At 56.7% G+C, this 24,649-nt stretch overlaps 1 protein-coding gene across 1 annotated transcript; it reads left to right on the top strand.

The window, feature by feature from the left end:
* The first annotated feature begins 372 nt into the window (after positions 1 to 372).
* PCDH1 (protocadherin 1) lies at positions 373 to 23,493 on the top strand. Its single transcript, XM_052643590.1, has 5 exons — positions 373 to 502; positions 9,410 to 10,272; positions 13,234 to 15,429; positions 20,764 to 20,983; positions 23,099 to 23,493. The coding sequence occupies exons 1-5, from the start codon at positions 463 to 465 to the stop codon at positions 23,491 to 23,493; spliced, it is 3,714 nt and encodes a 1,237-aa protein (XP_052499550.1). The 5' UTR covers positions 373 to 462.
* Positions 23,494 to 24,649: the final 1,156 nt, after the last annotated feature.

Raw genomic sequence — 24,649 nt, 5'->3', positions numbered from 1 at the left:
ACTGAAGAGCCTGGGAGGGGGACAATCTGCTTATACGGCTCTCGGGTAGCGAGGAGATAGCAAAAGGGGTCCCGGCTTTGCGAAGCGGTGCTGGGGTCCCCTCCCAGCCGAACCAGAGCGGTCCCGAGCTCCACCTCCCGGCCACGGAGCTGGGGGAGGGGGACGGGGAGGCGGGCGGGAGGCGGGCGGGCGGGCCAGGAGGGAGGGGGAGGGAGGGGGCGGGCCCGGCTGTGCGCTCCGCTCGCTGCTGGCTCCGCCGCCGCCACCGCCGCCGCCGCCGCCGCCGCCGCCGCCGCCGCCGCCGCCGCCGCCGCCGCCTCACACACTCCGGGAGCGGGAGCGCGGCGCGGACGCGAAGCCGCTGGGGCTGCTGCGCGCAAAGCCAGCCGGAGCCAAGCCTGAACCGCAGCGCCAGCCCGAGCCGTGCCGAGTCGCAGCCCGGGCCGGGGCCGGTGGCGGCTCATGGACTGCAGGGCCCGCGGCCGGCGCTGCCCAGAGTCGGGTAAGGATCGGTGGCGGTGGAGGCGGCGGTGGCTCCCGCCCGTGAGCGGCCATGGCCGGCGGGAGCCGAGGGAGGGGCACCCGGCCGAGCGAGGCCACGGGGGCCCAGTCGGTGCTCCGCGTGCCGGGGTTGAAGTGGGGGCGTTTGGGAGCTAGGAGTGGGGGTTGCGGCCGGGGCACCCTGGCCTCCAAGGTCCGCCGCAAGAAGCCGAGCGAGGAGAGGGAGTGCTGGACTGGACCCCAGTCTAGGCGCCCTGCACCCCGGTGCGCTTGGAGCTGCGAGGATAAGGGGGCTCCGGGAGCGCGAGAGATGGAGATGGTTTGGGGCAAGTGCGCAGCCCCCAGTTGGGGGGGGGGGGCATTCCCCGAGGACGTAGCAAGCAAGGACCCTCATCGACAAGCACACACACACACTTGTTGGGCGACCAGCTCGGATCACTCAGGCGCGTCCAGCTCCCCGCGGGCACCCGGAGGGCCAGACCACGGACATATGTACACACATACATACATATGTGCACACAGGCATACCTCCCGCACACTAGCGCCCGCTGGGGCACCGTCGCTAGCTGAGAATCCGCTTCAGCGCCTGCACACTCAGCAGCACGGACACACAACCTGTGGTCCTACAAAGCAACAGAACACAACCGGGTGTGACATTCGGCGAGTTGGACACACAAAAGCAATCTCGTGCCCTAAAACAGGAGTGTCACGGCCACAGTTCGCCAGATGAACACTCAAAACCCAGTCACACACACATATTCCTTTAAGGAACACACCCTAACATAAATTATGTTACACTCCTTGGCCAGAACATAGGTACACAACGCGTCTTGCTTGCACCCCTCGATTGCACCCATAAACACAGAACCCAGTATTTCCGCACACGCCTTGAAGGCATACACCCTAACAGCAAGTGGCACCCACAACAGCGCTTCACGGTCAAAACACGGAGTTTATTGCTTCCCACATCTTAACACTGGATTCCACACACACCTTCCACCAACAATATCACATTACACCTTGGGGGTATACACACAAACACACGCGCTCTGTCCCTCTCCCTCAGAGGCCAGATTCCGTCCTGGGAAGCCGCCGGGCCGCGGGGAGAGCACCTAGCGCCCCTTCCCCTTATCGCGAAACAGGCAGTGTAAACATCGGCCCCGCGGGAACCCTAGGGGCGAGCTGGCCGGACCTGCTTCCCCGCCGGCGCCTCCCCCACCCCCACTCCCGGGCCGGCCGGCTGGGTATTCCCGGAACAAGCTGGACCTGGCAGACCGCGCCACCCCGCCTCCCCGAAGCTCCGGGGCACTAGGCCCTTTTGCAGAGGGTGCCAACCTTGGGCAGTGTTTGCGACCCTCTTCGGGGTTGGTTTCTCCGAACCACCTGGATCCCCAGCAGACCTGGGTCCCACACACCTGTGTCTCTCTCACACCTAGGCGTCCCCTGCGCCAGGTCCCGGCTGCAGGCCAGAGTCGTGTGCGCGGGCGAGGCCCTGGGACCAGGAGGGCACGCGCGGCACGCGCAGGAGCAGACTTGGCAGGCGACAAGGACTCGCACTCCTTCCCCCCACCTACCCTCGGGAGCCCAGACTTCTGGCCTCTGTTTCTCAGCAGTGGCCGGCGACCATTCCTTCTAGCAGGAAATATTCGGGGCGGCTCTGAGGTCTTTCATGATTGAGAGTAGGGTAAAGCCCCCTTTTCTGCTGTCCGCGAGAGTCTCGGTTTTACGAGAATTTCTCCTCCGGGCCGGGCTCGCCGCTTTGTGATTCCGGCGCCGGCCCCTTCCCTGCCCCTCCCGGCGCCCGCGGGGCGGCTCTCGGCGACGCCGGCTTGTGGGGGTCCCTAGGCTGACACCGGGAGTACGGAGGAGGAGGGATTCCCCGCGGCGGCCCCTGGGGCAGGGGGCGCCTGGGGCCCGTTGGTGAGGCGCATTCTCCCGGCGCCGCACTCGCGCCTCGCCTCGAGCTCGGGGAGGCCCGGCGCCGCGGGGGTGAGGGTGGGGGTGGGGTGGGGCCGGGCGAGCCCGAGGATGCTGGAGGAACTGCCGCTGTCCCACCCCCGACACTCTCCAGTGTCCTCTGGGAGGAGATGCCCCGAGCGCAGGGTGTGTGCCGCGAGCGCCCGCTGACCGCAGCCGTGTAGGTTGGGGTCTGCCCGCTCAGGCGGAGTCCAGGATGTCGTGCCGGAAGACGCCGAGGGCCTTCCATTACCTGCTTTGAGCCAACCCTTGGTAGCTGCCTGGAAAGAGAGCGCCCAGAAGGTGTTTGTGACAGCCAGAGGTCTAGGTGTGTGGGGGTTAGGGGTGGGGCAAGTGTTACTTGCTTGATGTGGGGGTCTCGGAGGATTGAGATCTGTAATTATAACTAGACCAGGGCATGGAGTGGATCGAAGAGAGAGGGATGAGAAGGGCCTCCAGAGACTGCCGAGCAGGATGGCAGGGGAGCAGGTCTGGTTTCAGTTCTGGCTGCGTTTAGTTTTACCCCTTCCCTCCCACCCCGTCCCCACCCCCAAAAGGGATTACAGCTGGAAAGGAGCGTCTTGCTGGCAGAGGGTCTGCTGCTGTGGCTACTTCGTCAGGGGACCTGGGCTAGGTAGAGATTGAGCCAACTGCTGCGGAGTGTGGGTGGAAGGGTCAGGAGAGGGTCTCGGAGGATGGAGGGAGGAGCTGGGGAGAGGAGATCGGGAAGGAGGAGATCCTCATATGGGGTGAGGGCTACCCCTACCATGAGAGAAGATAGTTGGTGCTGCAGAGATTCTTTCAACCATGTATTGAGCTCCTACTGTCTGCCACGGCCCATGGTGGGTGGTGAGGATGCAATACTGTAGTAAGATACACAACTATCCTTGCCTTCATAGGTCTTCCCAGCTGGCAAGGGATTTGTTCACTTATTAATGAAACCAGTGAGCACCTACTGTGTGTCTGATGCTGGAAATGAAATGCTCCATTTAGATAGAAAGATATCGCTCCTTTACAATAGACCTCAATGTATCAGCTCCCATTTAATCCTCCCAAATAATTTCAAGAGGCAGGATTATTTCCATTCCACAATATAGAAATATCTTCAGAGAAGTAAAGTCACTTGGCCAAGGTCACACAGCTAGCAAGTGGTGGAACAAGGGTTTGAACTCTGACAATCTGACTCAAGAATGCAGGTGCCTGGAAACCCCACAGAGGCTAATAGAGGGTTGTGAAAGAGAAGGGAGAGGAGCTGAGGGCTGTGCACTTATTCACTGTGGGAAGCCTCTGAACAGCCCCACCCCATACAGCCAGCTCGCTTGCCCTCCTCTCCCAGATGTTTGCTTTGTCCCTCAGTGTTTTGTGCCCGAAGTGGTGGTGGCTGTTTGTTACAGTGCAGGGGTGGGGGTCACAGCTGACCTGGACTCTGGGGCTGTGACATCTGTCCCTGTGTGTTTCCTCTCTGGCCACAGCTTTCAGGAGGAAATGGCCCCTGGTCCCCAAGGTGGGCTGGCAATGAAGGCTCCAGGTGACCCTCACTGCCGTCCTTCTTCCTGCCCAAATGTTGACACAGATGGCATTTTCCTTGGCCTTCCCTGGACTCTGCCCTCCCACCTCACTGTGTTCGTGGAGCCTGAGAAGAATGAGTCACTGACCCTCCTGAGGCTCTGACTGCTCAGGGTCCTGGGTGCCCAGTATCTCCAGGTGGAGGTGGGGACACCCCTGCCGGGAAGGCAGCCAGTGCCTGGGCAAGGGCAGATAAGGCACTAGTGGCTTCAGAGGCTGCAGCCTGGGGCTAATGACTCCCTCCAACCAACCACCAGGACAAAGTTCAGGGATGGTGGGAGCAGGAGTAGGAAGGGCTGCCTCACTGCCACTCCGGGCTGTTCTGTTCTCTCTCCCTGCGTCCAGGGAGGCCTGGCGCCCTTCCGCCCTTGAACTCTAGGTCCTCTCTTTCTCTTTCACTCCTTGCCCTGCAGGTTTGGCAACCCAGGGATTGTGTGTGTGTGTGTTCAGGGGTACATAGCAACCAGTGATTTCCGTTGATTTCTCTTCCCCAATCCAGCCTTTTCTCAACTCATGTGGGAAGGCATTTTTATTTCTCAAATCCCAACTCTTCAGCTTACTAGGGGCTTCCCTGGTGGCTCAGTTGGTAGAGTGTCGGTCTGCCTGCAATGCTGATGACCCAGGTTCAGTCCCTGGGTAGGGAAGATCCCCTGGAGAAGGAAATGGCAACCCACTCCAGTACTCTTGCCTGGAAAATTCCATGGACGGAGGAGCCTGGTGGGCTACAGTCCATGGGGTCGCAAAGAGTCAGACACGACTAAGCAACTTCATTTTAACTTTTCAGCTTACTATTTCTATGACCTAAGGCAGTTATTCTTTCTGAGCCTCAGTTTTATCATCTGTACTATGGGAAGCCATGTAATAATAAACAAGACCCATTTCAGAGGATTGAGAGGATTAAATGGGAAATGGATGCAAATGTAGTAGAATCTCTGGGAGGGTTAGAGATGACGGTGGTAAAGATGATGATGATAGAAATTATACTTCATTCTTAATTCCAAAGACCTAGAGAACCTCAAGGTTGTTCCCAGAAGGTTCCGGACCCTTGCTGCCTCCACCTTGCTGCCTGGGGGGTTTCTCCAGGCCCCTCTTCCAGAATCAGAATTCCTACGGGTGGGGCCAGATAGTACTCATTTTAAAGGGACTTTAAAGTGTCTGTCTACAATGTGGGAGACCTGGGTTCGATCCCTGGGTCAGGAAGATTCTCTGGAGAAGGAAATGGCAACCCACTCCAGTACTCTTGCCTAGAAAATCCCATGGACGGAGGAGCCTGGTGTCCATGGGGTCGCAAAGAGTCGGACACGACTGAGCAACTTCACTTTCACTTTCAGGTACTTAAAGAGCCTAGCCTTCTTCAGCTCTTGATCCTACTCTGGGCAAGCCTCTCCCAACCCCTGGAAACTCCCCCTGCCCCCAACTGTCTTTGCCTTGGATATTCTTTTTAGTGTTCCTCCCAATCAGAAGTTAGATGCCACAATCCTTTCCTGACTCCTAAGCGTGACAGGGGGGCTTCCCTGGTGGCTCAGTGGTACAGAATCTGCCTGCCAATGCAGGAGATGCAAGAGACGTGGGTTTGATCCCTGGGTGGGGAAGATTCCCCGGAGAAGGAAGTGTCAACCGGCTCCAGTATTCTTGCTTGAAAAATTGCATGGACAGAGGAGCCTGGTGGGCTATAGTCCAAGGGGTTGCAAAGAGTCGGACACAACTGAGCGACTGAGCAAGGGTGACAGCGTGACTGAGAGAATGTGTGTTAGTATTAGGAGGCAGGTGGGAGGTGGGGAGAATGTGTCACACACATGCTATGTTTGTGCTGCCTGGGAGGCCTGAAGGGTCAGAGCCCCTGGTTGTGACCTGAGATGGGGAAGGAAGCCCCCGAGATTGGTGCTTAATCTGTAGCTCTTAGAGCAGCTACAAATCAAAGTCACCCTTACGCTGCCAGACCACGGACATCTGAAGTTGTAGCCAAAATTTGTGAACATTTGTTCTTCTTGGAAAAATCTGCCATGTAGTTTCATAAAATTCACTAAGGGGGATGTGACCCCAAAAGGTTACAAATTGTTGATCTGGAGAGAATGAGTGGAGGGAGGCCGTCACTGCTTTATTTCTCCTCTTTGTCAGGTTTAAGCCCCACCCAGCCAACACTTATGCACGGAGTTGGTGCTCACAGTGATCCCATATTGTGTGTGTGCTGTGCAAGGGAGGGCAGAATAAGGTGCCCAGAAGAGAGTGAGGTTTTTTGGAGATAGGTGTGTTTGGGTTGGGGCTTGATAGTAAGATGAGCCCAGTGCCAGGTCCATGGAGAGAGGGGAAATGGCTGAAGGATGGATCCAAATAGAGCATCAGATAAATTCCTCTCTCCTTTAAAGAGATTAAGATTGCAGCTGGGAACAAACACACACTACTCATCTGATAACAGCCTCACATGTGTTGAGCCTATTACTGGGAGAAATGACCAGGGAGGGGCTGTGCTTGTGTAAGGAATCTGCATTCAATGACCATTTGCTGAGATCTAACCTACACAAGAAGGAGAAGGCAATGGCACCCCACTCCAGTACTCTTGCCTGCGGAGGAGCCTGGTAGGCTCCAGTTCATGGGGTCGCTAAGAGTCGGCCACAACTGAGCGATTTCACTTTCACTTTTCACTTTCGTACATTGGAGAAGGAAATGGCGACCCACTCCAGTGTTCTTGCCTGGAGAATCCCAGGGACAGAGGAGCCTAGTGGGCTGCCGTCTATGGGGTGGCACAGAGTCGGACACGACTGAAGCGACTTAGCAGCAGCAGCAGCAGCAACCTACACGAGAAAGGGTTAGATCAGCCCGGGGAGTCCTCAGTGGAGTAGAGAAGCTGGGTGAGGACGAGCAGTGAACACACACCAAGTTCCAGGATAGGTTAGCTGAAATGATCGCAGTCATTCATGAGCTGTGACTGAGCACCCACTGTGCTGTGCAGGGGCTTCCCTGGTGGCTCAGTTGGAGGAGGAGGTGGCTCCTCCTCCAACGCAGGAGACCCGGGTTCAATTCCTGGGTGGGGAAGATCCCCTGAAAAAGGAAATGGCAACCCACTCCAGTATTCTTGCTTGGCAAATGCCATGGACAGAGGAGCCTGGCAGGCTACAGTCCACGGGGATGCGAAAGAGTTGGACATGACTTAGCGACTAAACAACAGCAGCAGGAGCAACTGTGTGCAGGGTCCAGGGCGAGGCCCTCAGGATGGATATACGAGTAAACAAAGCAGAGGCTCTCTTAGTTTCTGCTCACAGAAAGACAAACAATTCACAAATTATTCCCCAATCGGCTACCTAACTACAACTGTAAGTGCTTTAAGGGAGCGTTTGCTGAGTGCCCATGTGCTAGGCATTCAGCCCACATGATCCCAAACTCCCCAGAAAAGAGGTAGTATTATTCCCATTTTACTGACAAGGAAGCCGAGGCTCTAAATCAACTGCTGCAGCTCACGTGGTCAGGAAGTGGGCAGCTGGGGTCTGCCTCAGACTCCCTGATGTCACAGTCCCTGCTCTCTCCATCCTGCTGCCCTACACCTGTCAAATGGGTGCAACCCAACAAAAGTGACAAACAGTCATGAGTTAGAACGGTCAGCTCCACAACGACAGACTGCATCTGTCTTGTTCACTGCTGTGTTCCACTGCCCAGGATAGAGCCTGGAACATTGTAAGTACCCAATAAATGTTCCCTGAAAGCATGAATGAGCACTGTAGTGAGCCCAGCTCTGGGAAGGGGATGAGTGCAGGGAGCCCTGTCCCTTCCTTCAGAATGCTTGGGGAGGTGGAGAATAGGTGCACAATATGGGGACTGAATAACACGGCGGGCGGTGTCCCCGACTGCACGGTGATTCATTGCCAAGGGATTGGTACGCACAATAAGTGGCTGTGAGTTGGAGGAAGGAGAGGTCACTGTGGGCTGAAGAGGCTGGGAAGGCTTCCTGAGCAACCAGCGGCTGCCTTCAGTGGGGTGGGTGTGGCCTGTGACAGGGCCTGGGTAGGATTTCCAGGTGCGGGGCACCTATTCCAGGGGCAGGCAAGGAGCTGGGGACAGGAGATCCAGCCTGAGCCTCTGTTGAAGATGTCGGGCCAAAGACTTTGGATTTGTGAAGCGGGGCTGGTTGTGGCGGAGTGGTGCTGGAGAAGAGGAGGTAGTCAAGGCTGGTACTGAGCTGGGGTCTGCTGACGCACAGCTCAAAGCTGAGGGGAGACCAGCCGGAGCAGCAAGCTGCTGTTGTGACTGCGGTGCAGCTTGTGGTTGGCTGGGGCATACAGGCCTCTCACTGGAAGGATCTGGGGGTGTGCAGGGAGAGCCAGGTGTGAGATGGGGCTGGACTGGTTAAGGCCGGGAGGGGCCAGGTGAGAGGCACACTGGGAGACTGAACAGATGTGTGGGAAGTGGTCTGGGCAAGGCTGCTCGTGTCATCGGCAGCCCTATCCCAGTTAGACCTGCTGGACTCCTAGTCTCTAAGGACAGGCCAGGGCAGCTCCCAATGCCAGTTCCAGGGCTAGTCAGCTCTGACCACTGCCCTGACCCCAGTATTGATGTCTGGTATCTTCCATGTACTTGCCCATGTCTCTCCTCCCCACCCCGCCGTGGAGAGCGAGGGCGGAGGAGCTGTGTGTGTACACACAGGTGTCCATGCTCAGGGGCATGTGTGTTTGCAGGGAGGTCGGGGAGGGAGAACCCCTATTACTCAACCTTGTTTGCAAGCCTTGGTTGGGGCCCTGTTCAAGCTGGCCCTTTGTAGGGGTGGGCACCCTGGTTAGCAGGGTGATTAGTGTCAAAAGAAGGGGATTTGAGATGTCCTACCTCACATGCGCACACTGACTTGGCATCTCAGAAGGGATAGGGACGTGACGTCATCCCTTCTGCCTGCAGCCAACTTGAGCAGCCCTCAGCATGGGCGGTGGTGGTGATGATCGGGGTCTGGGGAACGTGAGGGTTCCTGCATCTCTCCTACTGTGTTCACGGCAGGGGGTGGGGGGCTCCAGGTCTCGCCCTTGCACTTGCTGTCTCTCCCTATCTCAGTATCAGGGTAATTAGCATGGGTGACTAAGGCAGGATGCTGGTGAGAAGGAGGTGTTGGGCAGAGCACAGAGCAGAGAGCAGGGAGGGAGGGAGTGTCAGGTGGGTCCAGGCGTTCCAGGGGCGGGAACTGCTCTAGACCTGTTCCGGCGCCTACCGGCTCCTCCAGCTGGAGCAGACATCGCTGCTACACTGGGCTGTGGGTGAGACTCTGGGTTCTGGGTCCTGGAATCGGTATTCTCTCTCCTAGAGATCAGTGTGTGGGTGGGAGGGGGGAGTTGGGGGTGGCTCTGGGCAGCCCTGAGAGCCTGGGCTCTCCTTCCAGCTGACGACTGTGTTCTGTCTCTCCCCCTTACAGCCCTCCTGATTCTGGAGCCTGCCCCAATGGGGCCCCTGAGGCACAGCCCAGGGCCCGGGGAGCGACGTCTGCTGCTGCCTACCCTGCTGCTAGCACTGCTGCTGCTGCTGGCTCCGTCCCCGGGCCATGCCACTCGGGTGGTGTACAAGGTGGCTGAGGAACAGCCGCCCAATACCCTCATCGGGAGCCTCGCTGCCGACTACGGTTTTCCCGACGTGGGCCATCTGTACAAACTAGAGGTGGGCGCCCCGTACCTGCGGGTGGATGGCAAGACGGGCGACATCTTTACCACCGAGACCTCTATCGACCGTGAGGGGCTCCGTGAATGCCAGAACCAGCTCCCTGGTGAGCCCTGCATCCTGGAGTTTGAGGTGTCTATCACGGACCTCGTGCAGAATGGCAGCCCCCGGCTGCTGGAGGGCCAGATAGAGGTTCAGGACATCAATGACAACACACCCAACTTCGCCTCACCAGTCATCACACTGCCCATTCCCGAGAACACCAACATTGGCTCACTCTTCTCCATCCCAGTGGCTTCGGACCGAGATGCTGGCCCCAACGGAGTGGCGTCATATGAGCTGCAGGTGGGGCCCGAGGCCCAGGAGCTATTTGGGCTGCAGGTGGCAGAGGACCAGGAGGGGAAGCAGCCACAGCTCATCGTGATGGGCAACCTGGACCGGGAACGCCTGGACTCTTACGACCTCACCATCAAGGTGCAGGATGGTGGCAACCCCCCCCGTGCCAGCAGTGCCCTGCTTCGGGTCACCGTGCTCGACACCAATGACAATGCCCCCAAGTTCGAGCGGCCGTCCTATGAGGCTGAGCTGTCTGAGAACAGCCCCATAGGCCACTCAGTCATCCAGGTGAGAGGCCCCTCTGTCTGTCAGGGTGACCCACTCTACTCTGGGTCCACTCTACCCTCCATCTTCCCTGCTCTACCCTGTGGCTGACTTCCATTTAGAAATGGGAGCCCACTCCAACCTCGTGAGAATTCCCTTCACTTAAGGGCAAAACGGTCAAAATACTGCAGTGAGATCTCTCTGCCCAGCCCCTGCTTGGTGAGACTTTCCTACCACACCCCAGCAGGGGAGTGACTTTCCTCTGTCAAGCTATTTACATGACAGTGACATAGCATAAGAACAGTGATCCCCCATCCCTGAGACAGAGTCGAGTTGGAGAAACCTCTGCAAAGTGAGACCCCCTCCCAAGTCCAATGACATTCTCCTCCCTAGCCAAGCGAGCTGAACAAATGAATCGCCTTTTGTCCAAGTAGATTCTCTCCAGAGATGAGAATGTCTTTCCAACTAGGGGCCCGTTAGCCAGATGAGTTTCCCGAGGCTGAAAGCCAGAGCCTTCCTTTGCCCATCCCTGACAGTCAGATGAAATCATTTTAGCCAGGTGAGTCCTCAGAATTCTAGAAAACTGTGCTCTATACATTCGTCTCCTCCCCTAGGCACTGGGCACCCATGGGTATGGGGTGCTGGGCACAGTTGGGGGGTTGGTGGCCTCTGTTTCAGTTCTCAGCACCCCTTTCCGTGGGAACTTCCCCAGGGGCTGGGCAGCTTAGTGGGGCCAGGGCCTGGGAGGGAGCAAAGAAAGCGTCCCTGTAGACAGGTGGGTGTATCTCGTGCTGTCATCTCAGCCCTGGCCTCCTGCCAGCCCCAGAGCCTTTCTCCTTCCCCATGGGCTGAAGTTGTCTGTCTTTGACGTGAGGGAGCTGAGGAGGGCTCAGACTGCCCTGCACACTGTTAGCTGTTCTGGGAAACCATTCCTTCTACATCCCCAAACTGAAGCAGGGCACAGGGGGAGTTTGGACCTGTATTTAGTGGCTGGTGGACTGGATCCTGTAGAAGAAAGACTGAGAGAGAGAAGGGAGACAGACAGTCGGGGATGGTGACTAATAGTAGACTAAGTGCTGGGCACTGTTCTGAATACATTCTGTGTATTATATCATTTAATCCCCACAGTACAAAGTAAGCATTATCCCATTTTACAGATAGGGAACTGAGCCCACAGAGATTAGGAAACTTTCCTCATATCACCCATCTGATGTGTTCAGATCCCACCTCGGAGACGTCCAACAGTTTGACTTCAGAGCCCGTGGGTGTAAGAGTCAAGAAGTGGGATGAAGCAGGACAACGGGGCAGAGACGAGGCTACAGGTAGATAGAGCAGGAAAGAGAGGATACGAGAGAACCAGCAGTGGGAAAGAGGCTGAAGAACTGAGCAAGATGGGGGGTAGAGACAGAAGTCAAGCGTCAGAGAGAGAGGTAAGCTGGCAAGAAAGGGGGATAAGGAGGTGTGTGACCAAGCTAGAGACAGGGAGGCAGACAGTGGGAATCATAATGAAAAGTCGGTGACAGACTGAGGGGATGGAGGGTCGAAGAGAAACTGTTAGGAGTGAGCAGAGATCAGGCAGCTGGGAATCCTGACCCACGTGTGTTTACTGTCCGAAGAAAATCCTGATGGGGAGGAAAGACACTAGCAGCGGCCCTTAGAGTGTCAGCACTGATTTTCAGAGGTGAATGGATGGATGGCTGAATGGATGAACAAAAAGAGAGATACATGGTATTTAGGGGGCACTGGGCACGTGCCAGGCAGTGTTAGACATTTTTACCGACATCATCCCATTTAACCCTCATCACAACCTTGTGAAATAGGTTCTATTATTATCCCCCTTTTACACATTTGTAAACTGAGGCTTGAGGATGTTAAATCATTGGCCCAAGGTCACGTTATTAGGAAGTAGTGGAGCTGGGATTTGAACATAAGACTCTGTTGCTCTGCTCCCCAGAGACTCTGCCTAGTTGCACCCATCAGGTCTCATCTCCCCACGCATACTGCCAACACATTCTGTTGGGCTGTGACCTAACTCTAGATCGCAAGTTTCTACCTGACCAGTGCTCCCTCATGGCCATTCCCACCTGGCTCCTGTTGCTCCGTCACCACCCGTGTTTGTGTAGACCTGGGCCGGGTGTGTGTCGGCCTCAGCGCGGGAGGGCGTGCCCACTGCACAGGGACAGGCAGTTCGTTGTTTGATGCTGGAAGCCCAGCCTGCTACCAGCAGGCTCTGTGGCCTGCACCAGTCCCTCCTTCTTGGCCGCGGGCTCGGTCGGATTCCTCAAGTTGGTGCCTAGCCAGCACCAGACCTGGGAGGGGAAGAGACTTGAAACAGGTTTCTCCGGTTTGACAAGGGTAGTGGCCTGCCTTGGCGGGCTCCCTCTGACCCACATCCCTATCTGGCTGTTTTCAAAAAAAGCAGTCCCCTCACCTGTGGCCTCCAGGCGGGCATGTGGGTCTCCATTCATGTACAAACACACACGTACACAAACATATATACCTTCTCACATAGTCACAACACGGTATGTTCATGCATGCCTATCATACACATATGCCGTACATACACACCATCTCTACTACTCACACATTCCCAGCTCTTCAGAAGGGTTGAAGGTCAGTTAAATTGGGTGGAAGGGCTACCCTCGTGGCTAGCTGGATCCTCATCCCCACGTTTGGGTGGGCTAGTATAGAGACGATAAGTAGAGTTCAGTTCTGCCCTATCCCGTCTCTAGTAGTAAGCCTGCAGCACCATCGAGGATTTGTGGGCTGTTATCTGTGCTCTTCAGGGAAATAGAGCAGTAATATCAGCTACAGTGTCAGGAACTGGGAAAGGGCAGGGCTCACACGTGCTGCTTTTGGAAAGGCTGCCTTATTAGATTAGTCATGTCTGCTGTGCTCTCTGGAAAGGCAGCCCTGGTGTCCCTTAATTTGTTATTCCCAAGCTAACCCAGCCCTGTTTCCCTCGTTTCTCCCCCTGGCCTGTAGGTGAAGGCCAACGACTCAGACCAAGGTGCCAACGCAGAGATCGACTACACTTTCCACCAGGCGCCTGAAGTCGTGAGACGCCTTCTGCGACTGGACAGGAACACCGGACTTATCACTGTGCAGGGCCCCGTGGACCGTGAGGACCTGAGCACCCTGCGTTTCTCGGTGCTTGCCAAGGACCGTGGCACCAACCCCAAGAGTGCCCGAGCCCAGGTGGTGGTGACTGTGAAGGACATGAACGACAATGCACCCACCATCGAGATCCGTGGCATAGGACTGGTGACGCACCAGGACGGGATGGCCAACATCTCAGAGGATGTGGCGGAAGAGACAGCTGTGGCCCTGGTGCAGGTATCTGACAGAGACGAGGGAGAGAATGCGGCTGTCACCTGTGTGGTCGCAGGCGATGTGCCCTTCCAACTCCGCCAGGCCAGCGAGACGGGAAGCGACAGCAAGAAGAAGTACTTCCTGCAAACCACCACCCCGCTCGACTACGAGAAGGTCAAAGACTACACCATCGAGATTGTGGCCGTGGACTCGGGCAACCCGCCACTCTCCAGCACCAATTCCCTCAAGGTGCAGGTGGTGGACGTCAATGACAATGCGCCTGTCTTCACCCAGAGCATCACTGAGGTCGCTTTCCCAGAAAACAACAAGCCGGGTGAAGTGGTTGCCGAGGTCACTGCCAGTGACGCCGACTCGGGCTCCAATGCTGAGCTGGTTTACTCTCTGGAGCCTGAGCCAGCTGCCAAGGGCCTCTTCACCATCTCACCTGAAACTGGAGAGATCCGGGTGAAGACATCCCTGGATAGGGAACAGAGGGAAAGCTATGAGTTGAAGGTGGTGGCAGCCGACCGGGGCAGCCCTAGTCTCCAGGGCACAGCCACTGTCCTCGTCAACGTGCTGGACTGCAATGACAATGACCCCAAGTTTATGCTGAGTGGCTACAACTTCTCGGTGATGGAGAACATGCCAGCACTGAGTCCGGTGGGCATGGTGACTGTCATTGATGGGGACAAGGGGGAGAACGCACGGGTGCAGCTCACGGTGGAGCAGGACAATGGTGACTTTGTTATCCAGAACGGCACGGGCACCATACTCTCCAGCCTGAGCTTCGATCGGGAGCAGCAAAGCACCTATACCTTCCAACTGAAAGCTGTGGACGGTGGTGTCCCACCTCGCTCAGCTTACGTTGGTGTCACCATCAACGTGCTGGATGAGAATGACAATGCACCTTTTATCACTGCCCCTTCCAACACCTCCCACCGGCTGCTGACCCCCCAGACCCGTCTGGGTGAGACGGTCAGCCAGGTGACAGCTGAGGACATTGACTCTGGTGTCAATGCTGAACTGACCTACAGCATCGCTGGCGGCAACCCTTATGGACTTTTCCAGATTGGGTCACATTCTGGTGCCATCACCCTGGAGAAGGAGATTGAGCGCCGCCACCATGGGCTGCACCGCTTAGTTGTGAAGGTCAGTGACCGCGGGAAGCCCCCACGCTATGGCACAGCCTTGGTCCACCTATATGTCAATGAGACTCTAGCCAACCGCACGCTGCTGGAGACCCTACTGGGCCACAGCTTGGACACGCCACTGGACATCGACATCGCCGGGGACCCAGAATACGAGCGCTCCAAGCAGCGTGGCAACATCCTCTTTGGCGTGGTGGCTGGTGTCGTGGCCGTGGCCTTGCTCATCGCCCTGGCTGTGCTCGTGCGCTACTGCCGGCAACGGGAGGCCAAGAGTGGCTACCAGGCTGGCAAGAAGGAGACCAAGGACCTGTACGCCCCCAAGCCCAGCAGCAAAGTTTCCAAGGGCAACAAAAGCAAGGGCAAGAAGAGCAAGTCTCCCAAGCCCGTGAAACCAGTGGAGGATGAGGATGAGACTGGCCTGCAGAAGTCTCTCAAGTTCAACCTGATGAGCGACGCCCCCGGGGACAGTCCGCGCATCCACCTGCCCCTCAACTACCCACCAGGCAGCCCTGACCTGGGTCGCCACTATCGTTCTAATTCCCCACTGCCTTCCATCCAGTTGCAGCCCCAGTCGCCCTCTGCCTCCAAGAAGCACCAGGTGGTGCAGGAACTGCCACCTGCAAACACATTCGTGGGCACCGGGGACACGACGTCCACGGGCTCTGAGCAGTACTCCGACTACAGCTACCGCACCAACCCCCCCAAATACCCCAGCAAGCAGGTAGGCCAGCCCTTGAGGCTCAGCACACCCCAGCCCCCACCCCACCCCTACCATGGGGCCATCTGGACCGAGGTGTGGGAGTGACGGAGCTGGTGTCTCGGACCTGCTCTGCTCACCAGCCCAAGGCAGTGGTGGGAGGTGGAACCAAAGGTCAGGGAATGCGGGGACTGGCAATGACCCTGCTGCCTCACCCAGGCTTGGAGGGCTGGGCCCAGGGAAAATGGAGGGTGCATTCTGTGTCCCCCCACCCATCACCCCTCCCCACTGGGAGAGGCCTGTGATTTGTTACATTCTGGGACAGGACCAGATGCCGGGTCCTGCAGGTGGGGGCGGATGGGCAGGGGAGCCAGAAGGGTTTGGAGGCAGAAGCGTGGAGGGAATGGAGAATAAGTCTCCTTCAGACCTGGGTCTCTGTCTGAGGCCAGCCATGGGTGCTTCTCTAAAGGGGAAACAGGGAGACCTGGGGCCCTGGTGGGTAACCAGGTGGGGACTCTGTCAGGGAGGGGCCCCCCCTTTGTGCCTTCTCTGTGTACTGTGTCACCCTCTTCCCCACCCCAGACTCCTGGGCTGGGCCCCCCCTTCCTCTTCCCCCATCCCAAACACTTCCCCCTGATAATAAAGTTCTCTATTTTTGGAGTTTTGGTTTCTTATTTTCCTGGAAGTGAGAGGAGAAGTGAGAGAGACTGGAAACAAATCTTTGTCTGGAGGTCCTGCCTCAAGGTCCCCATCCCTGCTCTTTGTTCCTCCCCATGTCTCAGGCCTGCACCTCTCTACCAACCGTATCGTAATTGATCACCTTCCCCACCCCCCAACCCATGACCATGACTGAGTCCATGTCTGGGTGAAGCACCCTTCAAATAGAGCTGTCCAGCAGCGTATCCCTCTCCTCATGTTTGGTTTTTTTTTTTAAAAAAAAACCAACACAATATTTGTTTGTTTAGGCTGGGCCAGGTCTTAGTTGTAGCATGTGGGATCTAGTTCCCTGAGCAGGAGTCGAATCCAGGGCCCCTTGCATTGAGAGCACGGAGTCTTGCCCACTGTACTACTAGGGAAGTCCCCCTCCCCTCATGTTTGTGAGGCCTCCCTGGGAATGATGCCCTTCATCAAGAAAGTGGGTGCAGAGGCACCCAAGTCCTGACCTTTCTCCACTGACTAAGAGTTGACCGTTCCCCTCTGTGCAGACGGAGCAGTCCCAATAGAGCTCAGAGCTGAGTAGCTGGTAGGGGTAGGTGGAGTGCAGTCTGGCTGCCTCAGGGGAAGGCACAGAACCTCTTAATTATACTAGGCAACTTCCCTAGAGGCAAGATCTTCCCAGGTCCCTTTCCCAGCCTCTTCATCCCAGTACCACTCAACACCCAGCAATTAGCCTGTTTTGCCCTGTCTTCCCACGAGGGTCACCAGTCTGGGCTGCCAGGAGAGCGGGCCCAGGGAGAGGGGGGGAATCCTCCAGTGCTGCGGGCCGACCTACTCTCTGTGTCCCCACTGCTGACCCAGGCTGAGGCACCCTATATTGCCCTCTCCTTTCCCTTCCTTCAGCTCCCTGCTCTGGCCACCCTTAGCTGCTAGCCCTCATTCACTCTCTCTCTCTCCGTCTCTCACTTCTTGCTCTCCTGGGTCTGCCCTGTCGCTGGCTGTGCCCAAGGAGGAGGCTAAAGTCAGAGTGAGGGGACTCAGGTCCTGGGGGAGTCTCTGAGGCCAGAGGCAACCTGTGTCCATGGTGACTGAAGAGGCTTGAGACACTCCCAGGAGGTCCAAGGCGCCAGCTCTCTATTCTGATTCCGTCCACAAACTCCCCAACGCCCTGGGGCACCCCCAAAGTGAAAATCCTGGGGGTTTTGGAGGAGTGGGGCATGGGGAAGTGAAATCTGGTTTCATCTCATTTCTCCTGGACGAATAAGCATCTCTCGGGTGGCCTCCGGCAGCTCCTGACCAATCATCCTTTCTCTCCTGTTCCTCTCCTTGCTGCCGCTGCCTCTCCCTCCTTCTTCTGTTCCTGTAGCTCTTTCATCTCTTTTTCTTTCCCGGAGTCTGAGGGATTATCCTTTACTCGGCTCCAGACCAACCCAGGGATGGAGCCACACTGCACACTCGAACATAACCAAGTCACGACACCGCTGTTATCATCAAAACACATAGGCTGAATCCCTACTGTGTGCTCAGCACTGTGCTAGACCCTAAGGAAAAAATGGTCATATTTCTACAAGACATACAAGTGAAAAGATGAGGCAGTTGAGAATCTCGGTGTTGATTCTCACCAGTGAGAATGCCACGTAGAAAAGCTTTTCCCAACTTGTTCTGCCACTTCTGCCACTACTGGCTTTCTTTTTTGTTTTTTTTTTTTGAGTCCTTACCAGGTGCAACGTACCATGCTAACCATTTTATGTGAATTAGCTCATTCAACGCTCATAACTCTTGGTGAGTAGGTCATTTTACAGAAATGAAAACTAGGTAGCGATGGAGTCAAATTCAAATCATCAGGAGATCTGGTTGCCAGAGTCTATTTTCCATTATGCACTTTTGACTAAGTTCAGATTAACCTAATAAAGGCTCTACAAAGTTCTGCAAGAAGGGAAAAAGTGTTAAGCTTTGTATAACTCTGGGTTTTCCACATTTACTTGACCATGGTGTCCCCTCCCTTTCTTTGAGGCATATAGTATGAGAAGACATGGGAGTGGGCTCCTGAGAGGGAGCACCTTGAACCAGCTCTTCATGAAGTGAGGAGCAGGAGATGGACGGGAGGCTGAGCCAGTCCCTGAGGCAGGAGTGAGTGTCACCAAGCTGGAGGCAGGAAGAGGGCAGAGAGGGGATTCTGAACGGAATGGAGGTTGGAGTGGGGAGCTAAGACAGGAGATTGGAAGACTGTAGGCTATAGAGGACATAGAGGCCTTGTCAAAAGTTCCTTAAGAGGAAATGGGAGCCCCTGAAAGCTCTTGAATTTTGGATGAACTGAGTTTTAGAAAGTTCACTGGAGTGTATGGTGGATTTAAATTGGTAGAGGTGAAGGTACAAGACTGAACCCCTAAGGTCCAGGCAAGGATGGTGGCAAAGGGAATGAAGGATGGATGGATCAGTCTGACGTTCTGGAGAAAAGACCCACAAGACTCAAGGAATAATTGGATATGGGGTAGGGGTGGGAAGTGAGGGGAGAGCTACCAAGATTTCCAGGTAGATACCATCCTTCTGAGTCTGGATAAGGGGGATAATGGTAAGATCATTGCCCATGCATAAGCTGACTGGAGAAAAAGAATTTGGTTTCAGGCATGTTGAATCTGAAGGGTCCATGGGGACACCAACTAGAAATATCCAGCAAGTGTCTAGAACTTCTGGACTAGGGTGTGTTTCAGACAGATTTTGGACACAGGCTTTTAGGATTTATTTATTGGCGACACTGCATGGCATGTGGAATCTTAGTTCCTCAATCGGGGACTGAACCTGTGCCTCCTGCAGTGGAAGTGTGGGATCTTAACCAATGGACTGCTGGGAAGCCCCTAGACTTTTTAAGATTTGATAGTCATAGAACTATAGGGAATATTTAGTATTGAGTGTGACCCAACCCTCCATTTTAAAGAAAAGCATCATAGAAAAAGACCAAGTAATGTGTGTATTCCAGGAGGCAGGATTGCAGCCTTGGATTACCAGGGACAGGTTCTGCAGGGACAGAGGGCTGCTGGCTAATGTCTAAAAAGAAAACTGAAGAAAAAAACACTTGATAGCCAGGCTACTCTGTGCCTCCCAGAGCACCTGGAACCTATCGTCAGGTCAGTTTGGGAGATCTTGTCTGTTATCACCCAGACCTTTCAGTGTTTTGGATCCCAACATGGATCTCGAAAAGGGTTGCCTGTGCCTGAAGATGGAGTGGGAGGCAAGGTGGGAAGGCAGCTCCCTGTGCTGACACCCTCCCCCACCCCAGCTGCCTTGAATGGGACACAAATTGTATAGGGTATCAGGAGGGTGGGTATGCAAACCTGCGCCACCCTCCATCTCGATAACCTCCTATTGAGAGTTTTAAGAAGAAAGCAGCACAAAGTCAGAGGATTAGAGGGAACCTGGAGACTCATCAGCAGGGGCCTGGGCATGGGCTGCTCCCACCCCTGGGCTCCAGGGGCCCTTGGTCTTCGCCCTCCACAACTCCTAATTTCTGGTTGGCAGGAGAACCAGTGGCAGTCCCAGGTGGGTGTTTGGGTGATTGGTTGGTTGTGCCAAGTGCCAGGCTGAGGTTGCCAGGTTCCTGGGATAATCATTAACCCATGGCAGGCAGACGGAGCTGTTGGCTGGGAGCAGCCTGTCACTGTTGCACTCCCCCGACCCCAGCTCCCAGTCTAAATCCTGACTCCACCAAGCCAGCAGCCCCTCCCAGACGCTCCTTCCTGTTTCCTAGAAGAAGTCTGCATCTGAAGCCAGCCTTCTGAATCCCTGATGGATGCCGGGCGCCCCCCTCCTATGCCCGGGTCCTCCTGGGCCCTGCCCTCTCCAGTTAATACTGTTTCCTGCTCTGGAAGGCTGGTCCATTGTTCTGCCAACCCACCCTCAAGGTGCCCTGGTTTGTTATCAGGCTCCTTTTCCTTCTTCCTTCCCACCTTTTTCCACTCCCTGCCCTCTCTGAAGGGGAACAAGTGGGGACAGGGGTTGAGTGGCAGAGGACTCAGCAGGGAGTCCTGTCTACGGCATTACAGACCAGGGGGCATTGCAGACCAGGGGTGAAGAACAGAAGCTCAGAAAGCGGTTAGCAACCCAACTGGATGGAGGCAGTAGGAAGTTACGGAGCAATGAGACAGGTGAGGAGCTGGAGTCTGGAGGCTGCTATTTGGAAATTAGGGAACTGTTCTGGTATTGGTGAGCTGTTTTGGAATGAGGAGTGTGTCCTGCTTTCAGGGAGCTGTTCTAGAAACTGGAGGCTTGCTGGTGGTTAGAGGCTATGCTGGAATTAGGGGAGTTGGCTGGTATTGTGCTATTTTGGTGTTGGCTGTCTGGAATGAAAGAGAGGCTGTGCCAACACTGGGAAGCTGTGCTCTAACAAGTGGTTGTACTGGATTAGGCTTATCGTTGCTGACCTGGGGGCTATCATAACACTGGGGCCTGTGCTGTGTTAGGACTTCCAGTGTGTGGTCCTGGCTGTCCTGGGAGCTGTCCTAGAATGAAAAGCAGTCCTCTGTGAAGGTGTCTGCTTTCTGGGGGGCTGTGCTGTGCTGGGGGGCTGGGCCTCTTCTTGGTTGCTGCTGAGGCCTAGAGGACTAGAAGCTCTGAGGGTAGGCTTGGCTGAGGCTGCAGCCTGGTGTGGTGGTGGGCCCATGGGGCAGGCTAGCCGGCCAGCAGTGACGCTTCCTCTCCCCGCAGTTACCTCACCGCCGCGTCACCTTCTCCGCCACCAGCCAGGCCCAGGAGCTGCAGGACCCGTCCCAGCATAGTTACTACGATAGTGGCCTGGAGGAGTCTGAGACGCCATCCAGCAAGTCATCGTCAGGGCCCCGACTGGGTCCCCTGGCTCTGCCTGAGGATCACTATGAGCGCACCACCCCTGATGGCAGCATAGGAGAGATGGAGCACCCCGAGAATGGTGAGGGGCGTTGGCATGGTCGGGCACCCCAGCAATGAGTAGAAGCCTGAATATGATGACAAGACCTTACAAAACAGCCTCCATCTCTTGAGCTCTTCTGTGGTCAGCAGTAATCACTGTGCAGAGTGCTTCCTGGCAGATATTCATTGACTCTGCATAACCACTCTGATCTGAGAACTTTATTGTGCCCACTTTACAGTGGAGAAAACTGAGGCTCAGCGAGGTTGAGTCACTTACCCAAAGTCGTATACAGGAAGTGACAAAGCTGGGAAAGATTCAAACCCAGGCTTCTCTGATTGCAAAGACTGCATGTAGCACTACTCTATATTGCTTCCTAGGAACAGGGACCCCAAGAATGGGGACCAGAGGGCTCAGGCAGTGGTGAGGGAGCCTTGAGGCAATCTTTTGATGTAATGAGGGTCAGAGGGCCTTGAGGATGCTCAAGGGGCCCTGGATGCTCTAAGGAGCCCGGAGAAGGGTGTGATGGTCCCCGAGGGAGCAGGAGATTATTTGGCTGAGAAAAGGGGTGGTGGGGCTGGGGAGTGGAAAGTCTTGTCTGGGAGAGGCTTGGAGGGTGATGGCAGAAGTGAAGTCTGGGCAGGAGCAGTGTGGGGACAGACAGGGGATGTGTTGTCAGAATGTATGGGTGCAGTGCGTGTGTGTGAAGGCATCTGTGGTGGCCCGCGGTGGGGAGCCTAAATCAGCTTGCCCTTGGGATAGACAGATTCTCCAGCTTGGAGCTGTCCTCAGGTCTCGCCCCCTCCCTCAGGCTGAAGTCCCGAAGCCCCCCAAAAGATGAAAGGTTCCACACCTCATCCCCTGGGCACAAGGTTCTTGTCTGACCTCCCAGGCCCCAGGTCTCAGAGTGTCCTCTCTCCCCACTCTGCCCGTCCACGCGCGATCTCATGCCCGTCTCGTCCTTTTTGTGCCCGCGCAGAGCCGGCTGGCAGGAGCAGGCCCTGAGGCGGACTGCCAGGTATGTGGGAGCTGCTCTGGGGTCTGGGGTCTGTGGGACTCGGCCCAGCACCCAGCCCCGCCCACCCAGTGCCCATGCTCTGCTCCATGCCATGTTGGGTCCCCCATTCTGCCCTGAGCTAAAGAGCCTGAGTGCTTCGAGGGTTAATGACAGAGCTGACCCCTTCTCACCTTGCACTGGCAGGAGGCCAAACCAGGGTGGGTGGTGCCAGGGGAGCCCCCACCCCAGGTGGTGCTGCTCAGTCATGTCCCTGCGGGGGGGGGAGGTCACCGCCTGGTGCTGTCCCCAAGAGAGGGCGGGACGGGGGCAACTGTGACAGGAAGTGCTCCAGGCCCAGCCGTTCCCATAGAGACCCCGGCTGCCCAGCAACCACACTGGCTACTGCTGATGTCAGGCGGCCAACTCCTGTTCCCGTGGGTGTTCTGGGCAGGGAGCCGGGGCAAGGCCAGGGGTGGTGGTTGCTGTAGGGGCCAGAGTAAGGCGTGGTGGGGCTGCATGAGCGTGCTTGTGGCTATGTGAGTGTGTGCTTCTGTGGGAACCCCTGGCTTTGTAGCGGGGCCTTGCTGTGCTGGGGTGGGGTTTCAGGACAGCTGGGGGCATGGTGAGGCTCAAGGGGGCTCAGAAGGAAGATATGTGCTCACCTCTGTCTGAGGATGGAGATGCCCGGTGTAGATTTGTGCGTCCATGCCTATCTGAGGGGAAGGCTATGGGTGTGTGTGCGGCGGGGGGGGGGGGGGCGGCCGACAAGGGAGAGAGAGCTTGTGTCTGTAATGAGCACAGGGGTTTCCTCATCCCTGTCTGGGGGCAGATGTGCATGTGTCAGCCTGGCTGGAGGCAGATGACAGAGTGCATGGATGAGTTGTGTGTGCACCTGTCTGAGGGCAGATACAGTGGGTATGTGAGAGGAGAGCTGGAGGATGGGTGAGGATGGAAGAAAGGAGGTGTCTATTTAAGGACAGGCCGTGTGTGTGAGAGTGCACGCGCTGTGGATGGTGGGAGGGTGTGTGTGCCTGTGAGCTTGGTGGGCAGGAAGGGGTGTGCACTCTTGTTCCGAGAGAGTGGAGGTGCTGTTGGGAGGCCGTGGAGCAGAGCCCTGGGAGGCTGCCCTGCCTGAGGACCCTCCCCTTTCTTCCCTGCAGACCTGCGCCCTCTGCCTGATGTCGCCATGACGGGCACCTGTACCCGTGAGTGCAGCGAGTTTGGCCACTCCGACACGTGCTGGATGCCAGGCCAGTCGTCTCCCAGCCGCCGGACCAAGAGCAGCGCCCTCAAACTCTCCACCTTCGTGCCTTACCAGGACCGAGGAGGGCAGGAGCCTGCGGGCGCCGGCAGCCCCAGCCCCCCGGAAGACCGGAACACCAAAACGGCCCCCGTGCGCCTCCTGCCCTCCTACAGTGCCTTCTCCCACAGTAGCCATGATTCCTGCAAGGACTCGGCCACCTTGGAGGAAATCCCCCTGACCCAGACCTCGGACTTCCCACCTGCAGCCACACCGGCATCTGCCCAGACGGCCAAGCGCGAGATCTACCTGTGAGCCCCCTTCCGGCCGGCCGGCCGGCCATCCCTTCCCCAGTTGCCGGCCAGCTCCCAGGCGGGCCCATTCCAGGGTCCCCGCTCCTGACTCCTCCAGCGTGGACTTCCTGGCCAGGGCCCTGAGTGGGGGGTGGGGTACTGGCCTCATGACCACGCTGGCCCTTCCCCCATGCAGGGTCCAGGTCCTCTCCCTTCACTTCATCCCCCAGACCCTAGGGAGCCCCCTCTTCCCCTTTATGGGGCTCCTCCCAGCTGATGCCCAAGAGGGCTCCTCTCCGATGACTAGGCTCCCTTCCCTCGACTTCCAGGGAGCACCCCCTTACTTTGGGCAGATGGTGGAGTCAAGGGCAGGTAGCACACTTTTAAGTCATTGTTTCCCGGATGGCCGACCAGGGCGGGGATAGGATGCCCCATTCCAGCCCTGCAGCAGGGCTGAACTGGGGAGCCCCCTTCCCTGGGAACTCCCAGAGGAACTTCAACCGCCAGGGGCTCCCCAAAGGGCTGTTGTTACCAAAGGTGGGGTGGGGATGGGGGTGAGAGTGGGGCAGAGGCCTTGTCTTCCTGTACTGCTCCTGGGCCGGCCCACCTGCCTGCCACATGCCCATGCCTGGTCCCATCTGGGGGCCCCCCTTCCCCACTGGTCATGCAGTGTCTGTATATAAGGACCTTGGAATGATGTCCCCATTTCTGCCTGATTTGCAACTTTTCTTGTTGATGTTGTGTTGTCTTGGGGGACCCCTCTGGGGGGGCCTGCCCTACGCCCCCTCCTCCCTGCCGCAGTGCCCCCCACCCCAGGCCTCTGTTGTTCCATGTTGTAAATACCCCTGGGGCCATGGTGGGGGTGCAGGCCAGGGAAACAAAGGGTGAGCGGGGGTGAGGGTAACATTCGCCTATCAGCAGAGCTGGGCTTTTATTTAATTTTTTTTAAGAAACAAATCTCTATTTTTTTGGAACTGTTATGCTGTGCCCTGGTGGGGGGAATCCCCACTCAGGCTGGCCCCCACATCCAGATGAGCATCACAGAGGGGCCCTGAGGCTGTGGGGGGCAGCTGGACAGGGGTGGGATGACTGTGCCTCTGGCCTGGTCGGGTGAGTTGGGAGCAGGAAGGTTTGTTCAGGGGGTGGCTGGTTGCTGCCCCCAGTAGGGGTTACCTGCA

This window comes from Budorcas taxicolor, chromosome 7, assembly GCF_023091745.1.
Source record: "Budorcas taxicolor isolate Tak-1 chromosome 7, Takin1.1, whole genome shotgun sequence".
Lineage (NCBI taxonomy): Eukaryota > Metazoa > Chordata > Mammalia > Artiodactyla > Bovidae > Budorcas > Budorcas taxicolor.
This window is presented reverse-complemented; position numbering and strand designations above follow the sequence as displayed.

What these genes read in the sequence shown, in the direction of transcription:
- PCDH1 (XM_052643590.1), top strand. Translation starts at nt 463, where the DNA reads ATGGACTGCAGGGCCCGCGGCCGGCGCTGCCCAGAGTCGG. An exon ending in CCGGCGCTGCCCAGAGTCGG is followed by an intron (nt 503 to 9,409) that starts GTAAGGATCGGT and finishes TCCCCCTTACAG; the next exon opens with CCCTCCTGATTCTGGAGCCT. An exon ending in CCAAATACCCCAGCAAGCAG is followed by an intron (nt 15,430 to 20,763) that starts GTAGGCCAGCCC and finishes CTCTCCCCGCAG; the next exon opens with TTACCTCACCGCCGCGTCAC.